This window comes from Pyrenophora tritici-repentis, chromosome 8 (assembly GCF_003171515.1).
Source record: "Pyrenophora tritici-repentis strain M4 chromosome 8, whole genome shotgun sequence".
Taxonomy (NCBI): domain Eukaryota; kingdom Fungi; phylum Ascomycota; class Dothideomycetes; order Pleosporales; family Pleosporaceae; genus Pyrenophora; species Pyrenophora tritici-repentis.
The window spans coordinates 102,282-120,696 of NC_089397.1; the positions used below are offsets into that span (position 1 = coordinate 102,282).

The 18,415-nt window shown below is 51.4% G+C and overlaps 6 protein-coding genes across 6 annotated transcripts; all 6 read left to right on the forward strand.

Annotated features, from left to right (window-relative positions):
* Positions 1-193: 193 nt before the first annotated feature.
* PtrM4_135110 (uncharacterized protein) lies at positions 194-610 on the forward strand (the record flags this gene model as incomplete). Its single annotated transcript, XM_066109238.1, has 3 exons — positions 194-237; positions 351-391; positions 471-610. The coding sequence occupies 3 exons, from the start codon at positions 194-196 to the stop codon at positions 608-610; spliced, it is 225 nt and encodes a 74-aa protein (XP_065960160.1).
* Positions 611-1,133: 523 nt separating this feature from the next.
* Positions 1,134-1,992, forward strand: PtrM4_135120 (uncharacterized protein; the record flags this gene model as incomplete). The annotated part of the gene is made up of 3 exons (XM_066109239.1): positions 1,134-1,272; positions 1,325-1,920; positions 1,969-1,992. 3 exons carry the CDS (start codon positions 1,134-1,136, stop codon positions 1,990-1,992), a joined length of 759 nt encoding a protein of 252 aa, XP_065960161.1.
* Positions 1,993-2,736: 744 nt separating this feature from the next.
* On the forward strand, positions 2,737-3,938 carry PtrM4_135130 (RhaT, Permease drug-metabolite transporter (DMT) superfamily; the record flags this gene model as incomplete). Its single annotated transcript, XM_066109240.1, has 4 exons — positions 2,737-2,799; positions 2,847-2,872; positions 2,922-3,279; positions 3,330-3,938. 4 exons carry the CDS (start codon positions 2,737-2,739, stop codon positions 3,936-3,938), a joined length of 1,056 nt encoding a protein of 351 aa, XP_065960162.1.
* A 1,139-nt stretch (positions 3,939-5,077) lies between these two features.
* Positions 5,078-10,226, forward strand: PtrM4_135140 (uncharacterized protein; the record flags this gene model as incomplete). Its single annotated transcript, XM_066109241.1, has 2 exons — positions 5,078-6,881; positions 6,916-10,226. The coding sequence occupies 2 exons, from the start codon at positions 5,078-5,080 to the stop codon at positions 10,224-10,226; spliced, it is 5,115 nt and encodes a 1,704-aa protein (XP_065960163.1).
* A 758-nt stretch (positions 10,227-10,984) lies between these two features.
* PtrM4_135150 (uncharacterized protein) lies at positions 10,985-11,284 on the forward strand (the record flags this gene model as incomplete). Its single annotated transcript, XM_066109242.1, has 2 exons — positions 10,985-11,170; positions 11,228-11,284. 2 exons carry the CDS (start codon positions 10,985-10,987, stop codon positions 11,282-11,284), a joined length of 243 nt encoding a protein of 80 aa, XP_065960164.1.
* Positions 11,285-12,666: 1,382 nt separating this feature from the next.
* PtrM4_135160 (DUF1421 multi-domain protein) lies at positions 12,667-17,297 on the forward strand (the record flags this gene model as incomplete). The annotated part of the gene is made up of 4 exons (XM_001938405.1): positions 12,667-13,107; positions 13,159-13,349; positions 13,396-16,587; positions 16,646-17,297. 4 exons carry the CDS (start codon positions 12,667-12,669, stop codon positions 17,295-17,297), a joined length of 4,476 nt encoding a protein of 1,491 aa, XP_001938440.1.
* Between the last annotated feature and the right edge of the window lie 1,118 nt (positions 17,298-18,415).

Below are 18,415 nucleotides of genomic sequence, written 5' to 3' on the forward strand. Positions count from 1 at the left end.
GCTCCCACTACATCATCACCACCGCCCACCGTCCGCCGCCGTGCACGTCGCCGCCGCTATCGCCCCCGGTCATTCTTATTACGCCTTCGATAGCTCGCATATCGACTCAACTCGCCGCCAGTGCTATACACAAGCAAGCGATAGCTGCACTTGATACCTGTCCGCTGGTGTTCCGCAATCCTTGTCCACAATCATGGTAGAAGCAGAAGGCAACCCCACGACGTGGAAATTTACCCAGTATGTACCATCCCTCCCGCCAGCCATATCGGCCACTACTGCAAGCTCGGAACATATCGTGCCACGTTTGCGAGAGTGTCGAAGCACTCTGGGACCGCCACTGACTGAGATAGGTGCTTCGGCGACAAGGGCGATGTTGAAGACATAACCGAAGGTACGTATCTTTTTCTTAGCACACGCCCCCCTTGTACAGTCTATTAATACCTGCATGCAATTGCTGACAGCCAGCCCAGCCGATATCATCTCCACCGTCGAGTTCGACCAGACGGGTAACTACCTCGCAACTGGCGACAAGGGCGGCCGTGTAGTTTTGTTCGAGAGGAACGAAACGGTACGCTCCCCCACCAAGCCTCTTTTCTGGCGGCAATGCTGATCAGCCGCAGAAAAAAACCTGCGAATACAAGTTCCACACCGAGTTCCAATCGCACGAGCCAGAGTTCGACTACCTAAAGTCGCTCGAAATCGAAGAGAAGATCAACAAGATCAAGTGGTGCCGCCGGCAAAACGCCTCACACTACCTCCTCTCCACAAACGACAAGACGATCAAGCTATGGAAGGTGTTTGAGAAGTCGCTCAAGGTGGTGGCGGAGAACAACCTATCACATGAGTTGACGCCAGGAGGTGGGGTTGCTGGTGGAGGCGGTCCTGTCAGGAACCCAAATGCTCAATTCCGCAGCGCCTCCGACCTGAAGCTTCCGCGCCTCACACATCACGACACTGTCGTCGCCGCAGTACCCCGAAAGACGTATGCAAATGCACACGCCTACCACATCAACAGCATATCCGTCAACAGCGATGGGGAGACATTCATCAGCAGCGACGATCTGCGCATCAATCTCTGGAACCTCAACATCCAGGACCAGAGCTTCAACATTGTCGACATCAAGCCCGCCAACATGGAGGAGCTTACCGAGGTCATTACAGCTGCCGAGTTCCACCCTATCAGCTGCAATTGGTTCATGTACGCAAGCTCCAAGGGCACTATCAAGCTGGCCGATATGCGAGAGAGTGCGCTGTGCGACCAGCACGCGAAACGTAGGCTACCTCAGTTTCCCCCAGAAGTCGTCTACTAACATGCCCCTTTCAGAATTCGAACAAGAGGAAGACCCGTCTTCGCGGTCGTTCTTTTCTGAGATCATTTCATCCATTTCCGACGTACGATTTTCACACGACGGACGATACATCCTGTCACGCGACTATTTGACGGTCAAGATTTGGGATGTAAACATGGAGAAGACTCCGGTCAAGACGATTCCTATTCATGAGCACCTACGACCTAGGCTCTGTGACACGTACGAAAACGACAGCATTTTCGACAAGTTCGAGGTTGTCTTCTCCGGCGATGCCAAGAACGTCATGACTGGCAGCTACAACAACAACTTTATGATATATCCATCGGACAATGACAAGGATACCGAGGTTGTTCTTCAGGCCGATAAGTCTGCATTCAAGGCCAAGAAGGTCGGAATTCCCACGCCTATGAACTCATCCGCAAGCCCGACAGGTAGCAACACCAGCAAGAAGGGTGGCTCAAGAGCCGGAAGCCCCGCTGCAGGAGCCGTTGGGCAAGGGCAACGTATGAGGAAAGAGACCGACGCGGATCAGATCGACTTCAACAAGAAGATCCTACATATGAGCTGGCACCCATTCGAAGACAGCATTGCTATAGCAGCGACAAACAACGTAAGTGACATCTGTATCTTAATCACGAGCCAAGCTAACAATATGCAGCTTTTTGTTTTCTCCGCATTGTAGTGTAGCCTTCATTCACGATTATCGCCATAGAACACTTGCAAACAGTAGTCTACACTTGTTGGGTTCTTGGCCATCCTTACTTCCATGTTCATTTCAGTGTTGGCAGCAGCCTGCCAGGTGGCGCTAGGATGATAGAACAGGAGCATTCATGGCGAAACGGGGCGAGAATGCCGGTGATGGATGTCGCAATGCGGGTTACGCCAAATAGCCGCAGAGCAGTGTAGATTGCAACACCAAGATAATGACTCTGAATGGTGCAGAGAAATAACAAAAGAAATCATAATCAATGACTGTTGGCGTGATGCTTGTGATGGTCGGCAATTGGCCTTGCATACGACATATCGGCAGAAGTCTGGTCCCTGGGTTCTGGAAACATGCTTCTTTGGGTAAGACTACGATTCGACGTTAGCGTCCGTGAGGCTCTCATCACACCCTAGACCTCCACGTTGCGTCTCGCATTACCTCGAGTGCTTTCATCGACTTTCGCAATCCAGCAGCAATGCTAATTTTTTAGAGGGAGATTTAACACTATTGATTCAGTGTAAGTGCAGCTTTGGGTGGCAATTGTGTGACGGGTGCATTTTGGTTCAATACGTAGTTTGGCTTCGCACTTGCCAGCTTACCTCCGTCATCTGCCTTAACCACGTCGGGTATCTAACAATCATCAGCCCTGCATTCCTATTCGCTTCGACGTAAGAACGGCATCTTGTTATACAATACGTTTATCAACACTGCTTCGCCACCATGGCTGTAATTGCGTCTGTTATCAGCAGCTTTTCGCTTATTTTTGGAGGGTGTTGCGCGAATGTAAGGATGCTGCATCATGTCTCTACAAAGCCTGCTAACGTCACAAGGTCTACTGTCTGGAAGCAATAGTAAAGTAAGAAGCAAGTTTTTTTTACGTCAATGCATCGACTAATGCAAGTCAGAAAAGAGCCAGACAGCGGTCTACTCATTACACTCTTCCAATTTGTCTTTACATGTCTCTCGACGTTGCACTACCAGTTTGACCCAAATGGCCGTTACTATATGAGAAGTTCGCCAGTTCCATTCCGGAAGTGGTGCGTCAGCGCGGCATTGTTCTTTACGGTCAACATGATGAACAACTGGGCTTTTGCGTTTGACATCTCCGTCCCGGTGCACATTATCCTTAGGAGTTTCGGTAGTGTGACGACCATGGCGGCTGGATGGCTTCGCGGGAAGCGATACACGCCTCTCCAGGTCTTCTCGGTGGCGATATTAACTGCCGGTGTCATGGTTTCCGCATGGGCAGATGCTCAATCAAAGGTACGACAAGTTTTCCAAACCGGGCCTTTACAAATTCTGATGATGCCCAGGGGAAAAACATGAACACGTCGACCTCCGACACGTCCAACTCGTCGCTTCAAGCAGGCCTCGTAATCCTACTTGTCGCGCAGTTACTCTCAGCCTGGATGGGCGCCTACGTCGAAGACATCTACCGTGACCACGGCAAAGACTGGCAAGCCAACCTCTTCTACTCACACCTCCTCTCCATCCCCTTCTTCGCCGCCTTCGCCCCTGTCCTGACCTCGCAATTCGCCCGCCTCCGCGCCTCGCAGTCCTTTGAGATCCCGCCCAAAGTCGGCGCTGCCCTGCCCCCCATCATCAACAGCCTCCTCGCTTCAACCTCGCAGCACGTGATTTTCCTCACCGCCAACGCGCTCACGCAGCTGCTGTGTATCACGGGTGTCAATATGCTTAGTGCGAATACGTCGGCGGTTACTGTGACGATAGTGTTGAATATCAGGAAGTTGGTGAGTTTTCTGTTGAGTATTTGGATCTTTGGGAATGTTATGACGGGTGCGATGAAGGTTGGGGCGGCGATGGTGTTTGGAGCTGGGGCGTTATATGGGTGGGAGACGTCGTATAGGATTCCGCAGCAGAACAAGAGGGCGGGGGCTGTGGAGGGGAAGAAGGGTTTGTGAGAGGGAAGTGCTGGGGCGATGTGGACTTGGGGGTAAGATAGATAGGTGTTTGTTGGGTTTGGAAGTGGAGAGTTGGTGGTGTATATTAATCATCAATATGATGCATACGTATACGTTGAGTATGCGAGTCTCGGAGTCTGACATGGTCTGTTCCTGGTTTGTCCGATCCCTCTCTCTCCTTCATTCATGTTTTTTTGTCAAGTTATCAAGGGGGGTTTTCTATGGCTCAAAGAGTTGACTCTGTATTTCGAAAGGCAGCCGCCTAGCAATCTAGACTGAAATACCAAGACAAAAACATAAAGATCATAAAGGGGGGATCGAACGGTGGCTGGATCTGTAGATCCTCCGACCTCGGAATCGATGGGCGTTCGTGCTATCACCCACGATCCCGATCTTCACAGCGTTCGTAAGCCACTAACCACTGATACCTACACTCGAAAATTGAATACCGCGGGAATGAAGAGCCACACCGGATATAAGTCATCCGGTAGGTACCGGTACTCTTGTATCTCGATGATCAGCACAGTTGATGACCATAAATGTTAGTAAGCTCAGCACCCATGTATCATATACAGTAGTTGTCGGCATACACACGGTGTGTCGCCTAATAAGGCCCAATGTACCGCCTCGATCCTACTTCGGCCCAACTCGGACCCAACGTTATGTATACCTTCGTAGCCCCCACATTCGTAGAATCATCATACACCAGAATACCAATACACAAGATTACCTTAGCTACTGTTATTCACCGTACGATCGTACAAGGCCTTCCAACACTGATCAGTGATTGCACGGCAGTCACAGACAGTTAGGTTAAGAAGAGATAGATTCTTTACCCCGCGCGTTCCCTAGATTGCCTATATCAGCAAGGCGGAGTTATCTATGCTAAGCTCACTGTTAGCTATATCAGGCGTCGTTCGTGGCTAGCGACCGACCGTTACAGCCGTATCAGAAGCGTTCCAAGACGCCGTCTATACACGCGCCAACCGACCGGTTGAGATTTGACCCGTGTACAACCCACGACCACCGACGCATCTCTAGCGAACGCAGCTAGCGCAACAAGCGTCAACAAGAACACAATAGCAGGAGAGAGAACATCATCGGAAAGAGCACCGGTAGCCAGGACACCGGCAGTAGGAATGGCGAGCAGTAGTAGAAGAGTGGTACCCACACTAGAGGCGCTACTAGGGACCACAAACATAAAACCAAGAGAATGGCATCACATCTATCCAGAGATTTGGGAGGACAACGTTGAAGCTCCAGACGATGAGGTAGGGATTACTACAGCAACAACGTACATTGCGCGTGCGATTGCGGACTATACAGATCGACCAACAGCAGATGAAGAACTCTTTTGGGAGTTCCGTCAGGACTTTGAAGGATGGACAGAGGCAATGTTCCTACGTGCCCAGCCAATATACACAAAGGAACTAAAGCGGATCCTCCGCTTTAAGGGAGTGTATACTGGCCGTATTAATATGGCACCTAGTGAGTCTCTAGCTAGGTTATTACGCATGGAGGAGTACCTAGAATGGCCTCAGGACGTATTCCAGTCGGCTGTGTTTGACACACGATCAGCTGCGCACATGTTGCAAGAGCGGGCACTACGGCAACAACGCAGTGAAGGATCAGTACAGTCCACAGACAGGAGATTATCAAGCCAGGCCCAGAGCCGAACCCAAACGCCTGTAAGGACAAGAGGCCGAGACGTAGACAGTCGGCAAACCCGCGATCAAGACCAGACCCACGCCCGTGTGCAAGGACGACAGGAGACCGTTGAGGAAGAACAACAGATTCAGGACCAGCTAGCAAAAACGATTGAGAAAGCCCAAAACCAACCAATCCGAAGCCAGCCTGTAGAGACAACTGAATCCGCACCGCAGCCAGCCTATCAGCGCGTCCAAAGTCAGCAACCTCCCCTCACCTACAACAACTTCGACCGATTCCGCGAGTATACACCAGCATACCCGCAACGTCCGAAGGGACTGAGCGTTCCCCCAATTGTGCCCTCTGGTGAAACAGACCCGTACAAGGCAGTTCCACCAATCGAGTTTGGCAATGAGAAACTGGATCCTAAGACGATCAATGTCTTCGTGAAAATGTGGGACCGAGACAAAAAGTATACGGGAAAGCCGTACGACCTCCTAGACGATAAATTGAAGATCTTCTACAGCATCTGTTATCACGCAGACATCGAGCCAGGGCAGTTCCATGCAGTCTTTCCACGGATTCTCGACGGCCGCGCAGAGGAGTATTACCTCCACTTCGTCGATCAGCGGATGGATACGTTCTTGACTGCCTACACAAAGCTCAAGAACCACTTCGACACAGACGTCAACCACGGCCATTACTACGCGGACTGGACGACGACATCGTTTGTCAAAGTCCGCAGGGAGAACCCCGAAAAGAACCTCCACGAGGTCCTTGACATCATGCTGGACAAGCTCCAATTGTGTCAAAGAGCACTTGGACAGCAGTACATGGGAGAATACGCGCTCCGAACGACTGTAATCACAGCATGCCGAGGCGTGAAGGAGCTCGAGATGGCACTCTACAAGCCGTCTCTAGAATGCGAGGTTCTGTTTGGAGATCTGCGATCGTCAATCGAAAACTCACTCGCCATGACCGTCTCCGTCAACTTCACTGAGGCGGATACGGATAGCCAGTACTACTTGGATCGTCGGTACAACAACAACAGCTCTGGAAGATTGCGAGGGAATTACAACCCTCGCGGTGGACGCAGCGGATTCACCCGCGGACGCGGTGGGCTTCAGCACCGCTCTGGAGTCAACACACAAATCGACAAGAAATGTTACGTCTGCGGCAAGACAGGCTGTTGGTCCACAAACCATACGCTTGAAGAAAGAAAACGCTCAAAAGCGCAGTACATCACACACTGCGCGATTACGGAGAGCAAATGGAGTTTAGCACATTTCTCGTCGCGTACGAGGGGAAGAAGTCGACCAGTTCTTCCTAGAGGAGCAAGACGAAGATGATGAAGACCAAAGACTGGCAGTTAAGTACCTCACAGATCAGGCCTTTCTGCACCACGTGACCGGAGAAGACGTCTACAGGTGCAAGGAGCCTATTACGCCCGCAACGCAGTTCCTTATCGAGGATCGATACTCGCGAATCACGTACCAAGGCATTCTTCCTGACACTGGTGCCTCAAATGTATCGACAGCCGGAAAGGAGCAGTTCCTGGCGCTCCAAACTGAGGACCCCACCGTAACTCTAGATACGTCTACTGCTGGAAACGCATCTGTGCAATTTGGCAAAGGAAGCGTCACTACTTCGATTGGAACCGCACATGTATCGACACAGATTGGAAAGATCAAATTTGAGGTCTTGAACGCACCCACCCCGTTTCTCCTCTGTCTGAAAGACATGGACCGGCTCCACGTGTACTTCAACAATACTACGGACCAGCTGGTACAAGGAAAAGCTACCTTTCCAGTGATTCGCAAATGGGGACACCCGTGGTTCCACCTAAGCAAGGCAGAGCGCGCGCGCGTATTCCTTACGGAGACTGAGCTCCGACGCTTACACCGGAGGTTCGGGCATCCAGCCGTCGAACGGCTGATACGATTGCTCAAACGCGCAGGACACGAGGACGTGGATGAACGGCTGCTCCGAGAGATCCAAACGTTCTGCCATCACTGCCAAGCGCATGATCCAGCGCCGCGCCGATTCAAGTTTAGGCTGAAAGATGATCGGGAATTCAACTTCGAGATCCTCGTAGATGTGATGTATCTGAGTGGGAAACCAGTGCTTCACGTGATCGATTCGGCTACAACATTCAACGGCGCGCGATTTCTACCGTCTATGAGCGCGAAAGACACCTGGGAAGCACTCCGCCTGCTCTGGATTGATACATATCAAGGGCCGCCAGATATCGTCACCCACGACGCTGGCACTAACTTCGCGTCAGTCGAATTCAGATCAGAGGCGAAGATCATGGGAATCACATGTAAACAAGTGCCAACCGAGGCCCATTGGTCTATCGGCAAGGTAGAAAGATACCACGCACCGCTCAGACGCGCGTACGAGATCCTGAGGACAGAGCTTGACACTGGCACCAGCGACGCCGCAGTGTTGCAGATGGCAGTCAAGGCCGTCAACGACACCGCAGGCCCAGACGGGCTCGTACCCACGCTGCTCGTCTTCGGTGCATACCCCCGGATATCCATGGATTCACCACCATCTCCCTCGATAACCCATCGCGCAGAGGCAATCCAGAAAGCGATGAGGGCGCTGCGGAAGGCTGCAGCGGAACATGCAGTGAGCAACGCACTTGGTACCAGGAATGGGCCTACCACAGACGGGGTACTATCACTGCCTCTTCAGAGTGAGGTGATGGTATGGCGCGAGAAGAATGGATGGCAAGGGCCGTATAGAGTCATCGATATGAAGGACCACGATGTTACTGTAGACATGATCAACGGCCCAACGACGTTCCGATCCACTGTCGTAAAACCGTACTATCGCGATCTGACTACAGCGATAGACGGCGCAGATCAAGGCACAGGTGGATCTCCGACCACAGACGAAGCGATTGCTGATGAACCGCCACTACCGGTACCACCGGCGGAAGCCACCCAAGCGGCTCAGCCGCGCAAGCGGGGCCGCCCACCTGGATCAAAGAACAAGCCCAAGGTGCAGTACCTGTCGAAGAAGGAGGAGGACGATTACGCCCTGGCCGTCAAGCTACGCAATGACGGCGTGATTAACGTCCCGGGCGCTCCATTCGAAGCATCCGATCAGAAGGAGATCGACGACCTCGTCGGCCGTGGAGTATTCAGTTTTGAGCTGTTTGACCCAACTCTACACGGCGGGTATCGTATCTTTAAATCGCGCATGGTCCGCGAAGTCAAAGGCAAGACCATGGTCCCGTACGAGAAATCACGCCTCGTTGTTCAAGGTTACAATGACGAGGGCAAACACGAGATCCTGACGCAGTCGCCAACCATCCAACGAGCCAGCCAACGCCTGATTCTAGCCCTAGCGCCTGCATTACTCGATGAGGGCATGGTTGTGGAACTACGAGATATCACGCAAGCGTACCCACAGGCACAAACAGAGCTATTCCGCACGGTTTTAGCGCACCTCCCAAAGGAGCTTATAACAAAGTATCCCGAGGGAACAATTATTCGCGTAATCAAGCCACTCTATGGAATCGCGGAAGCAGGAGTCCACTGGTTTGCTACGTACCAAGGACACCACTGCAAGGAGCTCGACATGGCTACATCAACGTATGACCCGTGCCTCCTGATCACGAACGGGAGACGGGAAGCGTTTGGAATAGTGGGCCTGCAGACAGACGATACTCTCGCGATTGGGACGCCTGCATTCTCTGGTGCAGAAGACGCTGCGCTCCAGAAAGCCAATTTTCGAGCCAAGCCCAAGGAGAGACTGTCCAAAGAAGTATCACTCGAGTTCAACGGATGTACTCTAACGTTGCGCGGAGACACGATTCTACTTACGCAGAAGGGACAAGGTGCCAAGATCGAAATTATTGATCCGAAGGCAGCAAACCGAGCACAGAAGTACATGGAGCAGCGCGCGCGTGGCGCGTACATTGCGTCGATATGCCAACCTGAAGCATCGTTCGATCTTTCCGCGGCTGCGCAAATACAACAACCTAAGGACACGGAATACGTGAAGCTTAACCGCCGGCTGCAGTGGCAATCTGAGAGCATACAACGAGGCCTGCGATACGTCCCTCTCGACCTCGCTACAGCAAAGCTGGTAGTGTTCACAGACGGATCCTTCGCGAACAACCAAGACCTTAGCTCACAGCTAGGGTACCTACTTATCCTTGCGAATGAGTCGAGTCGACAAGACAGCACGTTTGATATTCGTGGTAACGTAATCCATTGGAGTTCGACCAAATGCAAACGCGTTACCCGGAGCGTTCTTGCCTCAGAAACGTACGGCATGGTTAGCGGTGTCGACATCGCTATCGCTATCCTAACAACCCTCAAGATAATTACAGGACGCCTAGGTCTACCACCGATCCCACTTATTGTGTGTACGGATTCATACTCCTTGTATGAATGCCTCGTCAAACTCGGAACAACTGCTGAGAAGCGACTGATGATCGACATCATGGCGCTTCGGCAGTCATACGAGCGTCGCGAGATCACTGAGATCCGCTGGATCAACGGAGAGGACAACCCCGCGGACGCATTCACGAAAGCAACACCAAATCGCGCGTTAGAACGTTTCATCGAAAGCAACAAGCTGTCAATCCGAGTAGAGGGATCTGTGCAGCGACCTACGGAGTAGGCACATATGCCTATTTGGAATCCCTCTCAGTGTGTTCTTTTTAGAAGACCCGTTTTTCCTTACATCAGTCGTTACAATAAGAAAAGATTGCCAGTGTCGGCATACACACGGTGTGTCGCCTAATAAGGCCCAATGTACCGCCTCGATCCTACTTCGGCCCAACTCGGACCCAACGTTATGTATACCTTCGTAGCCCCCACATTCGTAGAATCATCATACACCAGAATACCAATACACAAGATTACCTTAGCTACTGTTATTCACCGTACGATCGTACAAGGCCTTCCAACAGTAGTGCTTACAGATAACGACTGCTAATGTCAACATGACCGTTTCGGATCATCGTATCGTAATAACGATGAGTCCGACTCTCAACGTACTCATTACAACTACATCGTTTTTTCAAATTTTCTAAGAACGCTATTGGCTCACAATGTCGCGTTCCGTGGTAGTGTTTTGGTTCGACCATGATATACCAGATACAGGCTCTCACGGGATCAAAACTGCTGCCAAGAGACAGGCAGGCTGCCAATGTCGTTGCAGTGCCACAATAAATAGTAGGAGGGCCCACATTACACGAGCGGGATCTCCATGGCTGGAAGGTATCGCGAGATGTTGGGTGAGAGTGAATTTTGGTGCAATTGAGAAGCACGGTCCTCCATGGGGTATAAAAAAGATGGGTTGTGTCCGAGATATGAACGACGTACGACGGATTACTCCAAACGCAACCCACCCCAGCCAAAACAACAACAACAACCATGGCCGCCCTCTCCAGAATCGCCACCATCCTGCTCTTCGTCGCCCCCTTCGTAGCAACCAGTCCTGCCCCCCTTTCACCCTATGTCCCAGCAGGATACGAAAGCTGCTTCGATCCCTGTATAAGCTCGTTTGGCTTTGTTCAGAACAGCCCGTGCCAAAAAATTTGTACACCTACGGGAGGCGGCGTAGGACTATCCATGTTCCAAGTTCCGCTCAGTACAATATGTTAACTGTGTAACTAGCTACATGTTTCCTTTAACGGTCATTGCGGCTCAGCCCCTAACAATCTCTGCATTTGATGGCGGGCTTCTGCAATTTCATCCTTGGAGCTGGATGCATGGGTTTGAGAGGAGTTGAGGATGCTTTGGGTATCGAGATGGTGGATAGTGAGCTGTTGAATATGATTCTGTTTCACCTAACTAGCCTCGCTGTTACGGTAGCTAGAGCTTCTTGGTACCTGAACCCTTTGTACTACGCAATAGCACCATAAGCGCCGTTCCTCCAAGTATGATCAATTTCTGTCTAAACAGGAGCATGATGAATCTAAGTTGATGTGGATGTACATGGCGACGGTATGGAGAGTTGAAGTAGAGTTATGCTATAAGCCTTATTAAGAGGATAAGAATCGTTTGTTTTTTTTGGGGGGGAGGGGGGGAGGACTTGAAAAGAAAACCATAGAAGAGGGCACGAAGAGTTTGATGATGCCGTGGATAGTAGTTACTATGCGATATTTGAACTGTACATAGTCTTTCGGTTTACCTATTTCAACGCGCCTCTCCTTTGGCGGATTGTGCTGGGGCTTGCGCAAGATGCAGGAAGTGGAAGGGGAATGTAGCCTCGCGATTATGGGTGTTGGTGAAGATATGAGGCACTCACGCTGAGTTACGTAGTGGTGGGTTTGCTCACAACATAACTAGTGTTTGAAGTTTAGGTGGTTGGTGCATTCTTCTGGCATAGGTACGGTAGGTGTAGGATATTCTCGGTCGAGGTTTATAAGGCAACCTGTATTCGGCAAGATTGAAAACATCCTGGGATAGTCGGTACGTAGTCTAGCTGTAGCAGGCAGCAGCCTTGGCGACTATTACGCTTTGGCCTTCCAGCGTGGTGCTGAAGTAGGAAACGCTATCGATAAAGATACGTCCACAGGCAGACGGGATGAACTACCAACATGCGCATCGCAAATGTGTGAATGGATATGGTCATCAATATTAACGTGGCGCAAGTGAAGCGTAACGGAGACTGACTGCAGGTGCTATGTCTATCCGAGACTAGGCGTCGTCTTCTCAGCTCCACGCCCGCCCGCGACAAGGATGGCGGGTGCGGACAGCAGCCGCGCATGTCCGCTTATTCGTCACAGAGCGCGACACCTGTTGCGAGCTGTATCTGTCCCGTTTGCAAACGTATTATTCCACACCCTTCACCTTCGCACCCTAGAATTTTCTTGCTTCTTTCGTCCCTACATCACACCCTAACCATCTCCACGTGCCGACTGTGCGACTTTAGACGCGGTTGTAACCTCCGCCACTGCGGCGCATCAAGTGTTTCAGATCGCCAAGCGTCATCGGGGCGGCTGCTGCTCACATTCGAGGCTGTGAATCTCTTTGGGAGCCAGCTGTTCATTTGATCTCGCGCCTACTTTGCACCTTACTACACCACACGCTGCTCTTCGCATCTATGCATGATGAAACACCTTAAGGGCCTCCTGCTGCCCGCCCTGCTGGCACTAGCATCCTCGGCCGCCGCGAAAGATCCCCTCGTCGAAACTACGCCTTTCAAGAATGAGCTGGTTAATCTCATGTACTTTGACGATTCCGGAGTCGCCTTGGTACAAGAACTCGACAATGGGAAGATATTCCGGTCCCACGATGCTGGCAAGGGCTGGAAAGAAATAAAAGACGTACAAGGCCTGGGCATAATAAAAAGCCCGTACGACAACAAGGTCGCGCTGATCTTGGGCGAGAAGAAGCATTGGATCACGTATGATCAGGGCGAGAATTGGGATAGCTTTGAGACGAAGCTTCCGCCTTCGCCACAGGGTCCTGTGGGCTGGCATGCGCAGGATAACAAGAAGATCTTGCTGAATGAGATTGAGAATTGCTTTACTGCGCCATGTCTCGGAAAGGTAGGTTTATATTTCCTCGGAGACTGCATGTATAGTGGCTGATCAAGACAGACATACTACACCACCGATGGCTTCAAGACAGACCCCAAGACCCTCGTCGACGACCGCCGCATGTGCCAATGGGCAAAGGCTTCCGAGCGCTTCCTACAAGGCGTGGACAAGCACGACGACCGGATACTGTGCATCACAAGGGGAAAATACTCGGATAGGTCAAAGGACTTTAGACTGCTCATGTCTGACAAGTGAGTGGCAATGGCAATGGATTTAAGCATCAGCTAACAGGCGCAGCTTCTTCAAGGAGACAGAAGAGCCCGTCATGTCTTCCGGACGTACCGTGCAGGGTATGGCCAACATGGCCGCCGTCAAGGGCTACATCGTCGCCGCCGCCAAAGCCGAGCACTCGAGCGAGCTCGCCCTCTACGTGACCCAGGATACCGACTCGTGGCACCACGCTCGCTTCGGCGACCACAAGATTGAAGAAGACGCCTACACTATCCTCGAATCTACAAACTACAGCATCCAGGTCGACGTCATGACGTCCAAGTACGTGACCATGGGCAATCTCTACACAAGCAACTCCAACGGAACCTACTTTACCAAGAATGTCGAACACACCAATCGCAACGATGCCGGCTACGTAGACTTTGAGAAGATTGCAAATATCCAAGGCGTGGTTTTGGTGAATACTGTGGACAACTACAAGGAGGTTGAGAAGTCTGGCCAGTCTAAAAAGCTCAAGTCGCGCATCAGTTTCGATGACGGAAGGTCCTTTGAGAAGCTCACCGTCAAGGGCAAGGATGGAGAGCTGCATCTGCACTCGGTCACCAACCTGCACAACAGCGGACGCGTCTTCTCGAGTCCTGCGCCAGGCATCGTCATGGGCGTTGGAAACACTGGCGATTACCTGGGCAAATATACCGACGGTGACCTCTACGTCTCCGACGATGCTGGTCTTACATGGGAGCTGGCACTTGAGGAAGCGCACAAGTACGAGTTTGGTGACCAGGGCTCCGTCTTGGTAGCCGTTTTCGACGAGGGCGACACGGACGAAATTAGGTACTCGTTCAAGCATGGACGAAAGGATACCTGGCAAAAGATCAAGCTCGATTACAAGATTCGCGCGCGCGAGCTTACAACTCTACCCGATTCAACGAGTTTGAAGTTCATGATCTACGGATCAAGAAAGAAGGATGGAGGTGGCAGAGAGCACGTCATTGTTCACTTGGATTTCTCTGACATGCTAAAGAAGTGCGGAGACAGCGACTTCGACGATGAATGGTCAGTGCGCAAGGATGCGGACGGCGACCCAAGTTGCGTCATGGGCCACAAGCAGCTGTTCCGCAGGCGCAAGTGGGATGCCGAATGCTCTGTTGGAGAGCTTTTCAAAGACCCGGTCCCTAAGTTCAAGCCCTGCGATTGCGACAAGTTCAGGGACTACGAGTGCGATTTCAACTTTACCCCTACCGGAGAAGGCAAGGACAAGAAGTGTGAGCCCAGCGAGTCGTTCAGTCTTCCCAAAGGAGCGTGCGAGGGTGATGCGAAGTCTTACAAGGGTAGTTCCGGGTGGAGAAAGATTCCGGGCAATCAGTGCAAGGGTGAGACCGAACGCGACAAGCAGGTTGAACGCGAATGCAAAGACGCGGAGCGACCGCGGCCCAAGACCGACAAGATTACCAGCGAAATCACAAAGTTCAAGGGTAGCAACTTCATGGAGCAGTACTATTTGGAGCGCAACACTCAAAGCGATGGGACTGATAACGACCGGGGCAAGGACGAAACGGTGGTAATGCTCACCGACGAGCGTACCGCCTACATCACTCACGATCACGGAAAGAAGTGGAAGAAGGCAGTTGATGATGAGATTGTCAGAATCTACCCTCATCAATACGAGAACAACAACGTCTACTTCTTGACAGCGAGCAAAAAGGTTTACTACTCCAAGGACCGCGGCCTTCACGACAGCATCAACTCGTTCGAGGCGCCGGTTATGCCAAACACGGAGATGCTTCCTATCATGCAGTTCCATCCCAAACAAAAGGATTGGATTATCTGGCTGGGTGGTAAGAATTGTGAGAAACTCGGCAATAAGGATTGTCACACCGTGGCCTACGTCTCGCAGAAGAACGGTGAAGACTCTAGCTGGGAGTCGCTTGTTCCATATGTGAAGAAGTGCGCTTTTGTCTGGCGTGAAGCTGGCCGAAGTGTCAAAGAAGAGCAGGTATTTTGCGAGCAACACACCAACGAGGAAAAGAATGCGCCACTTGAACTCATCTCCAGTGACGATTGGTTCAAGAAGAAGGACGTCAAGTTCAAGTCGGTGGTTGAGTTTGCGACAATGTCGGAATTCATCATCGTCGCAACCAAAGCTGAAGACAACACTCTTCACCTCGACGCTAGTCTTGATGCCCATACTTTTGCAGAGGCCAAGTTCCCTCCCAAGTTTTTCGATATCCATCAGACTGCCTACACGGTATTGGACAGCTCGACACATGCAGTTTTCCTACACGTCACGGTCAACCCACAGCGAGACCAGGAGTATGGCTCTATCATCAAGAGTAACAGCAATGGTACTTCTTATGTCATGAGTCTTGCTGCTGTCAACAGGAACACCGAAGGCTACGTCGACTTTGAGAAGATGCAGGGTCTCGAGGGTGTTGCGGTTGCCAATGTTATTGTAAACGTCGATGAAGTCAACAAGGGTGCAAAGAAGAAGAAGCAGAGTCGCATCACTCACAACGACGGCGCGGATTGGGAGCCTCTTCAAGCACCCGAGAAGGACTCTGACGACAAGCCATACGACTGCGATATAGCAGACAAAAAAAAGTGCGGTCTGCATATTCACGGGTACACAGAGCGCGCTGATCCTCGCGAAATGTACTCTTCACCCACCGCAGTCGGCCTGATGCTTGCTGTCGGTAACGTAGGACCCGAGCTCACCACTTTCGGCGAAGCCAACACCTTCATGACTACTGACGCAGGTATCACGTGGAAGGAGGTCAAGAAGGGAACCTACGCGTGGGAATTCGGTGACCAAGGCTCCGTCATCGTCATCGTCCGCCGCGGCGAAGACACCGATCACGTCTACTACTCGGTCGACAGCGGCGCAAAGTGGGACCTCTACCAATTCGCCGACCACAAGATGCGCGTCGACGCAATCACCACGGTCCCCAGCGACACGTCGCTCAACTTTTTGCTTTGGGGCAAAGACAGCAGGGAACTCTTTGCCGTCAACCTAGACTTCTCAGGTCTCCCCGAATTTCAAAAGGAATGCAAACTCGACGAAAATGATCCCACAAAGGGTGATTATGATCTCTGGAGCCCGCAACATCCTCTCCAGCAGGACGAGCCTGAATGTCTCTTTGGTCACGTCGCGCAGTACCACCGCAAGAAGCGCGATGTCAAGTGTAGAAACGGCCAACGCATCGACCAAATGCACGACATTGCCCGCAACTGCTCCTGCACGCGTCGGGACTTTGAATGGTAAGCCCCTTTCCAACTCCCACACACATAATCACCCCATACTAACCACCCCCAACAGCGCCTACAACTACGAGCGCGACTCCTCGGGCGACTGCGTCCTCGTACCAGGCCTCTCCCTCCCCGACCCTGCAAAAGTCTGCTCCAACAAAAACGTAAAAGAATACTACTCCAATACGCGCTTCCGCAAAATCCCCCTCTCCACCTGCCAAGGCGGCACCGAATACGATAAAACAGGCGACGTCCACCCATGCCCTGGCTTCGAAGAGGACTTTAAGAAAAATCACGGCGTCGGCGGTTTTACCCTCTTCCTCGCTATCGTACTGCCCTTTGCGGCCGCCGCGGGGGTCGGGTATTGGGTGTGGAGGAATTGGGATGGCAAGTTTGGTCGGATTCGACTCGGGGAACCGGGGGGTGGGAGCGCGTTTGATTCGGATGCGCCGTGGGTTCGGTGGCCGATTGCTGCTGTTAGTGGGTTGGTTGCTGTTGGGGCGGCGTTGCCGTTGGTGGTGGGGAGTGTGTGGCGATGGGTTGTCGGAAGGATGGGTGGGCGTGGTGGTGGTGGCGGTGGGTACTCCGGTTTGGGTGGGAGTGGGTTTGGCAGGGCGTATACTTCGCGTAGTAGCTTTGCGAGGGGGAGGGGCGAGTATAGTGTTGTTGATCCTGATGAGGGTGAGTTGTTGGGCGATGAGGAGAGTGATGAGGATGTGTGAGTGTGTTGGGTGTGTAGTACGTGTGAGGTATACTGGGGGAGGGGTTGTTGTTGTTGTAAGATTTGTGTGAGATGAGTTTGCTGTGGTACCTACCTTTTTCCTCTCTCTCTGTGGGGGTTTTCTTTTTTTTTGCTTTGGCATATGAGATGAGATGGTTATGGGAACGAGATGAGATGATGAGGGACGGTTTGGACGGGTGGATGAAACACTCTTCTTGTACGGCAGGCGAGCAAGGCAAAGGCAATATTCATGAGATGAACTTTGTGTAGTGTCTATATATGTAGGTATAAATAGAAAAGAATCACGTAACTATATGTATATGTATCAAGTTTCTCATGCATGTCTTGAGTATGTTTGGTTTGGTTTAGTATAGATGGGCTGGTTGGTAGGCTAGGTAGATAGATAGTCACTGCTTTCCATGTACGTACATGAATACGACGAACGCCTACACCTACAAACATGTCTGCAATCTTTCCATGTGATGTGACACTCAACCATGTCTATGTGTTTTATCATCGTCACAAATCGTTGTCATGTTTCTTTTTCTCTCTTCACCCTTTTCTTTTTATTGTCTGTGGTGGTGCTATTCTTAGATTCAGCGTTCTTGCGGCGTTACTGCTACGTTTTTCTTTGCTTTTTTCTTTTGCTTCCTGCTTCCGTCTTTGTTTTTGGAGGTTAGGGCTGTGCGGTGCGGTGCGGTGCGTTACGGTTGCGATGCGAACGGGGTGATGGGTGGTGGGTGGGCATGGGCTTGATGGTGGGAACGGTGCGAATAACAAGAAAGTAGTGTTTATTTAGTAAATTTTTCGACTGATTTTATAGGAATCTTAGGGTTTGGTTACTGTTTTGTATACCTGATTGATTTCCGCCTTCTTTTAACTAAAAGCCTTGCTGTTGTATTATGGTAGCAGAGTCTAGAAAAGAGAGAAAGTAGCTGCTATTCACAGGCCACATCGTTTTGTAAGCGGAAGCCGCTAGGCTGGTGGTCGCGACAGTTGTGTATTTTGTGAGATTTAGAGGCGACTGACTATGTATGTTATATTTCGCTTGAGGGGTGGGGTATTTGGAAGAGCATGGTGTTGTGAGGTTGTAGCGCTTCTCGATTTTGTCAACATTAG